The sequence below is a fragment of the Strigops habroptila genome, chromosome 1, assembly GCF_004027225.2.
Source record: "Strigops habroptila isolate Jane chromosome 1, bStrHab1.2.pri, whole genome shotgun sequence".
Taxonomy (NCBI): Eukaryota; Metazoa; Chordata; class Aves; order Psittaciformes; family Psittacidae; genus Strigops; species Strigops habroptila.
Window position 1 is genome coordinate 137,126,771 of NC_044277.2, and position 7,788 is coordinate 137,134,558.

General features: G+C 44.4%; 1 protein-coding gene across 8 annotated transcripts in view; it reads left to right on the top strand.

Moving 5' to 3' along the window:
• LOC115616234 (ubiquitin-conjugating enzyme E2 E1) overlaps positions 1-7,788 on the top strand; it is a 48,554-nt gene that overhangs the window by 35,496 nt on the left and 5,270 nt on the right. For all 8 annotated transcript variants that reach the window (XM_030505245.1, XM_030505285.1, XM_030505239.1 and 5 more), the window contains 2 exons: positions 1,179-1,311; positions 6,876-7,023. In XM_030505245.1, the coding sequence (XP_030361105.1) occupies positions 1,179-1,311; positions 6,876-7,023 (281 nt within the window). The remainder of the gene's footprint in view (positions 1-1,178; positions 1,312-6,875; positions 7,024-7,788) is intronic.

The window sequence follows — 7,788 nt, forward strand, 5'->3', positions numbered from 1 at the left end:
CTGCTCCATGATTGTTATAATATGAAAAGAGCCTTTTCTTTTTAATCCTTCCGTCTTACATTAACCTTGTTAGAAGAATGGAGAAAGAAGAGCAAGGCTGGTTTTCATTGTATTGGGGATGTTAAAATCCAGCCCCTTACAGAACAAGGAGAGATTTCTGAAGTCATAGCACATCCATGATGGAAAAAGCTGTGTCAGCACCTCCCTCTATGCAGAGGGAGTCTTTTTCAGCTCTGGCATCTTAGAAATAAAATACTACCATAGCAGCAGAGAAAGAAAGAGGTAACAATGGAGTCCTAAACCATTAATGGCTTTGTAGGTTGGGCTGCACTTAGAAATACTGCATGACATATGGCATGCTACAGAATATAAGTGTCTGAGGATCTCAGTAAAACTAATTTCCAACAAGCAGGCATTTGCGTTCTGCAGCACCTTTAGTTTGTACTGCTCTTGGTGAGCTGCTGGCAGGTTAGGGAGAACCTACAGTTACACAAAGCTGATTTGAGAAAGCACTGTTTTAGTTTGACACTGTGATCTTAATTCCCCTTACAAAAGCAGTCCCACAATACAAACCATATCGGTGGGATGAGTTCATGTGACCTCATTTTAGAAATCAGTGTAGCAAAATGATGAAAGTGTAGAGAATTCTGACATCTAAGAGTATCATCCTGTATTTGGCTTCCTTCAGTTATACCATGAGCCTTGGTTTAGCCATTTTAAAGAACACACGATATTAATAAAATCAACATAAGTCCTTAATTTATTTAGTATAGTCTCTGGGGTACAGTTTTATAAAGGCTGAGCTGGAAGAGTAATTTCTGAAATACAGTAGGAAATTGTTCTTTAAAACTTTCCTGTTATGTTGAGATTGTGTAGCATGTTTAGGAGTAATTCTGGGCAATGCTGCTTTTGTAAATGTCAGGAGAGAGAGGCTGAAAACCATACCCCACCTCTAGGTTCTCAGCTTTGCTAAGCAGTCTGGAACACTAATGAGCCTAGGTAAGATTTCTGAGATTTTGGAAGCATTAATCTACTTTTAATCCCTGTCTTTACTTCAGGTGGTGTATGAAATGAAACACTGAAAACTTTTTTCCATATCATACTTGAAGAATGTAAGAGGTCATATTTATTTGAACTGTGGTAATATTCCTGAACCATTTGGTTTTTTTGTCTCTTAGTGCTGGCCCCAAAGGTGATAACATCTATGAATGGAGATCAACCATTCTAGGACCTCCAGGTTCAGTCTATGAAGGAGGTGTTTTCTTCCTTGACATCACATTTACACCAGAATATCCTTTCAAGCCTCCAAAGGTAAGAGACCTATAGCTGACCTCATTAGCCATGAACACTCAGCAGACCATTAACTAGCAAGTGGTGTTGGTGGAATACAGCCCATTTGAAAGCCACTCTAAGAACAAGCATAAGCTTGTTTCAGACATTACATTGGTTTCTGTTAGCTAATGTTAAATACTTTTCCAATCCTCTTGATCACTATTTTACAGCTTGCTTTCTTTTTCCCTGCTTCTGTTTATAACAGGCCCTAAACAATTAGTGCAAGCACTGGGACAGGACTGAGAAACTGAAAAGCAAATAAACTTGGGGAGAGGAGAAAGGATATCAATACTTGTTTCTCAAACCACTCAGTTACCATAAACGTAACAGTTATATGTGTTTTGGCCACGAAAGTAGTATTTAATTGTCCAGTTTTGTTGGGTACTTGTGGTTTTCGCCTACTTGTACAGTACAGACTTTTTCTGTAGGTGTGTTATGTTTGTGAAGCTCTTACATTCCAGTGTTGTTATGTTCCAGTGCTACAAGGCAAATACCAGTGCAAGAGAATGTTATTCTGTGGTTCATGTGCTTGGCCAGAGAAAGAGTGTTGAGTTACAAGAAGAGGTGGTTGTGTATACATTTCATGTTTGCCTTGTATCTGAAAGCATTTATGTGCATGTTTAACTTTCTGCTTAAAAGTTGTTGCATTGGTGAGGTAAACACCAGTGACCATCCCTCCTTCAGACTTTGATCTAGTCTGCTGTAGACTTGCCATAGCTGAGGCTGTCTCAGCAGAGACAATGCTAATTGGTCGTACCAGAAAAATTAATACAAGCTAAATTCCTAATTTAAGGAAACAGACTGTTCTTGCTAATGTAACTTCAGGGTTTCTGGTAGTATCAACAGGACCTTAAATTCTACGCACCAGTTCTCTAGCAGCATGGTCTACCCTGGGACGTCTCTAGTGATTTCCTGCTGATGCCTGTCCATCCCTCTTTGAAGGTTCTTTGGCAGCATAGATGATTCTCTTGTGCCTTGTGTTAGAGTTTAAATCAGTTCAGGATAGTTTTTAATTATTTTAATTACTTTGCATGGATAATTTATTGTCCAACCAATATGCAGTACCTTATGTCATGAGCCTGGTAAGCATTTAAAGAGGGGGCTTTTACCTTCTCATGTGTGCTTTGCTACACCTTTGCTTTCTATGCTACAGGGTAGAAGCATTTATCGTTTTGGCCTTATCCAGCCCGATGCCTTACAAGACAGTGTTATAACTACCAGTGGTGTTGAGGTAGCCCTATATGCCAAGTTCCCTGATGCAGAACCAAAGATACGGTTTTGTCATTGCAGCTCAGCCCTGCTTTCTGCTCTGCACTTCTGACAGGGGTCTCTTTGTCTTTGTCTTTGGATCTAAACCCTCACCAAGATGAAAAGAAGGGTGGGGTTAAAAAAGAACCAGGCATCACTTAGCGAGGCCTTAAAGGACTAGTTTAGTGGGGATTCACTAATAGAATGTACTTGGCGCTTCAGGTTTAAGTGAAGAACCTATTTATTTTTCAGACTCTTACAGGAGCTCCCGTGTTAACACCTGCGCAAGTGTTAATCAATGATAATATGGAAAATATAATTATCATATTGCTTCTGCTTTATTACCACTAATTTGTTGATTTCAGATTGACCAACTGCTTGCAGTGACTGATAAAAACTGTTTGTGGGCCATCTGGAAGTGGTAGGACTAACGTAATTACCATAGCCTTCCTAGAGCTGTCTTTTGTGGCAAGAATTAAAGAAATAGCTGCTTGAAACAAAGCAAGTGTACTGTTTTGATGATAAGCACTTGTAGAGCAGGTACCACGCTGAAGCTCATTTCAAAAGCCTTCACCTCTGAAAAGATTAAGCTCTCTAGAGACTAGTTTCCTAGGTAATCTTCCTTGGTAAGCCTTGCAAGACCAGTGGAAGAAAACCTCTGCTGCCTTTTTGAGTCCTCAGTAATTCTTACAAGGACAAATGCCGTGTGGTTGATGAGCATCCTAGAGATGTGTGATGAAGGATACACAGGTACAGCCTTTGAGGACTGGGTCTAGCTTCCGCTGCGAGTTTGATTTAGTATGTTGGAGCAAACTTTTTGAGGGGAGGAGGTTGCAATAGTAGAGCCATAGGACAGTGCTAGAAGTGATATTAACAGATTCCTGGAAGGATATAAAGAGGGACTGCACTGCTGTACTTGAGGCTGGAGGATTTAGAGGTCTTAAAATTAGACTTGGAAATGCAGTGCACAGTACAAGGACCTTCAGTGGGAGAAATCTGATACAGGACAGATAGTCTCTGTCCTGTCCTAAATATGTATAATGGAGTTATTTTGCATTTATTGAGCCTTCCATCCATCTTTGAAGATGTTAGTGTTAATCTGTTCTCGGCTTTTTTTTCTCATTTTGTGTGGTATTCTGGTTTTGCCTTTGTTTCAGACAGCAATTGAATAAGGCACATGCTGGGTGGGCCTGGATTCAGGAGAATCCAACAAACAAGTATAATTGGAATTTCAGAGTTAGTCCTCAAGATGATTAGTATTCTTTTGTACTATTCTAATGGACCTTTTCCCAAGAGTTACATTATAGTTGGGTTAGATTTCATTTAGTGAGGTGAAAACAGTAGCTTGTGTCAACCTGGTGTGTGCTTTGATCATTTGTATTAATAACCTCTAACCACTTCCTTCCTCCCACTCCCATTCTGCTGCTTGTGTAAATTAACCTCTGCTATCACTTCAGGGTAAGGTTGAGATTAGCATCTTTTATGCCTTTTCAAAAGCTGTTCTTAACTCTGTGTAGTTACTGCATTAAATGTAAGCTCAGGTGTGATGTTTCCAAAGGACTGTTCAGTTACACTGTGTTTTTCCTGCTATTCCACATGCTGTTCTCTTGAGCCCCAAATACATGTACTACTTTGTAAGGAGCTCAGTTTCTCTTGGTTTTGGTCTGAATCTACTAGGTTTATGTGATACTTCCCCCTGGCTTTTGTACCATCAGCAAAAACTGTACATGGCAAACAGCTGGACTACATGTGTCTAACACCATCCCAGTTGTGACTTGCTGCTTAAGTGAAAACAAATCTAGATGTTGTCCTACAGTGCTTTGTTTAGGTAGAGCTCCTCTAACTGGAGAAAACTGCTTTTGGTGCCATGGATATAACCCTTATTTCTTAAGGTTTGTTAAGGAGCCGGGCTGTTCTGCAAATATGTGGGAGTCTCTTTCTCTCTTTCCCCTCTTTCACAAATAATACTTAAAAATTAAGCCTTATTCTTAAACTCAAACAGCATTCATACTTTGTTATCAGTTATTAGTCAACTGGACTTAGAGACTGCCAACAGAGTATTTAGCTTTTGTGCTCAGAATCAGGATTAACAACTTTGTCTTCACAAATCAGAACTCCTGACCTCTCTGTTAATTTGGTCCTTATTGTATCAAATTGGAAATGCTCCGTGCTTCCCCCTCTGGAAGTGTTTAATCTGTTAAAATTATTACCTCACCTACGTTTAGAAGCCTTCTTGGAAAGAGACCAAAGCTGCAGGTCAAATACAGAAATACTGAGCAAGCAGCAGGGCTGGGCTGAGGGCCGCCCAGAACCCCAGGCACAGCCACTGCCAGCAACTGCGAATGCCACTAACTTCTGTTTTGCCCTAAACAGTTTGGGTTGGGGCAGGTACTGCAGGGTTGGATCTGCCCTCTGCTCAGGCTGGTGTATGTGGAAATCCACATACTGTAGGAGTCATTGCTGCTTTTCCTCTGAGGGTTAGATCATCTGTGAACTAAAGGTCAGTTTGGTTTCTTGCCTGCTAAACCTCTAAGGTTCCCTAGGTAGAAAGCAGCAGGGGTTCTTGGTTTCAGAGTTGCAGCTTGTTGCATGGGCGGGATGGGGACACATCTCCACTCTTGCAGTCATTTTGCTATTCCCACCCATAATGTGCATAAGTGTAGGGATTTGGGGGTTTTTTGTTCATTTGCTTCCTGTTTTAATCTTAAAATCCAAGCATTTTACCAGGAACAAAGCAGAAAGTCTCCCCAAGTGTGCAGCGTGGGTGTCTCCTGTGTGACAAGCTTCTGCGAGTCTGAAAATAGACTGTGTGCTCTGTGCATTGGGAGTGTTCTGGGTAACACGGCACGGATGCAGTGCACAGGGGCAGGGACACGCCAGGCACTGGTGTTTTGTAGCTGTGTCACCTCACTCAGTGCCTGTGAGCGGAGGGTCACGGGCAAACTTTTTGCATCAGAGAGTGTTAAAAATGAGGGTTGGCTGGCAGGTTTTGTGTGGGGACTGGCCTCTCTTGAGGGAGAGCACTAGTGTGTTCTAGTCAGGCTGCACACTTACCCAGTGTGTTTCACAAATACCCCTTTGACCTATAAACAGACAATAAAACTTGTGGGTGTGGGTAGCTGACAGATTCTGAGGATTTAGGGCATGAACCCGCCAGCCTTTATTCACGCAGATGGTCTTAATCCACAAAGGTTCCACCAGATTCATCCAATGAGTCAGTAAGGCCTTCCTGCAGGTCACATTTTCTCCTGGAAACAGCTCGTGGTGCTTCTGTTTCCCTTTTGGATAACTTCCGTGGCAAGCTGCCCGGCTCACTCACACCTCCCAGATTTGAAAATAATCGCATCCAAGCAACTCCCCCGATTGCCGAGCTCTTAGAAGAGATGGGAGCTGTGATTCCAAGTGTCCCAGCCTGTCTGGGGGACTGTGTGTGTCCTTGGGAGCCTGGTGGGAGAAAAATGCGGGTGTTAAAGCCCCCGGCCCTTGAGACAAGAGGTAATTAAAATAATAATAAAACCCCCAAATAAATAAAACCCAAGGTTGGGACGGTGGTTGTTTTGCAGGGACATGGTGAATGTGTTGTAAGTCGTGAGCCTGTGCTGAGACTGCAGCGATTCACGCCAGGGCTCCAATAAGTCACCTGTGTTCTACGTGTCGGTTCCCCTTCCTTCGGATGGGAAACCTGGGCCATCCTTCGCCTGTCCCCGCGTGTCTGACACTGCTCAGGTGTACCCGGAGGGGCTGGAAGCAGTGCTGCCAGCTACACGCTCCTGGGACTTGTACTTCCTTATTTACTTTAAAGCATTGAATCAACTAGATTGGAAAAGACCAACCATTACCCCAGCACTGTCAAGTCCACCGCTCAACCATGTCTCTAAGGGCCTCACCTACATGGTTTTGAACGCTTCCAGGGACGGTGATTCCACCACTGCCCTGGGCAGCCTGTTCCAATGCCTGGAATCAGGCTCTTTGTGATTATTCTCTGGCTTCCAACATGTACTCGGGCTGTTTTACCGTGGAGCTCCGGTGGGAAATGCCTTTCCGGTGCAGGGCGGCTGCGGTCGGCCGAGCCGGGGTGCCGGGGAGCGGGGCGGCCGGTCCCGGCCCCGCGGGCGGCGGTGTGCTCCCGCCAGCGGCCGCCAGATGGCGGCGGCGGCCCGGCCCGGCCGTGCCCGGGCGCTGTGCTGCGGCCCGGCCGTGGAGCCCGGCAGCCTGCGCGGCCTCCCTGCCGTCAGTGCTTGCTACAGCCCGTTGTGCGGTGAGCCGGCGCACCAGGTAATGCCGGTTTCTTGCAGGTAACGTTTCGGACAAGAATCTACCACTGTAACATTAACAGCCAAGGCGTCATCTGCCTGGACATTTTAAAAGACAACTGGAGTCCAGCGTTAACCATTTCTAAAGTCCTCCTCTCCATCTGCTCCCTCCTCACAGACTGCAACCCGGGTAAGTCCCCTGCGCAGCCATGCAGGGCTCACGCTGCCTTGCACCCTGCTTGGCACCCATATAACGTGGCCCTCATTCATCTTGTCCTCTGGCTCTGGCCTCCAGGGCTGCAGGTTTCTCTCTGCAGGGCAGCTGGAGAGGGCTGGAGGTGGTGAAGGTAATTCACCCTCCCTGTGTATCACCTGCTGGTTTTGGGTGAGGGTTGGGCACTCTTCATTGGCCTGTGGGACTGCAGTAGTTCAGTAATGGAGCTAGAAGAGCTACAAACTCAGCTCTGAAAACAAGGGGATTAGTCTTTTACTTTCCGTCATCCGTTTAAAACTAGTGACCAACTATGCCACAGGTAGTCCTTGCTGCTGCTTTAACCAACCCGTTATCCACACCAGTGAAGAGGAACATGTCTTTATTTTCACAGTCAATAGAGCATTGGGTGACATGCTCTAGTGCAAGGTGTCCTTGCCCATGGTGGGGGGTTGGAACTAGATGATCATAAGGTCCTTTCCAACCCAAAGCATTCTATGATTCTACGTGTCTTCTAAAGATGAGAGAAACATCAGATTTCACACTATATTACATATAATAAAAATAAACTTGCTGGAAAAATAAAACCTCTCCTTGAGATCTGATGTTTTCTAGAAGGCAGATCTATATTGTTACAAGCACTCCTAGCAATGAGTATATCCCAGACACTTTCAGAAGGGGTAAAATCTGAAACACATGACTAGGTGAAAGCCCTCAGTAATGCAGAATATGATTATTGGGTTG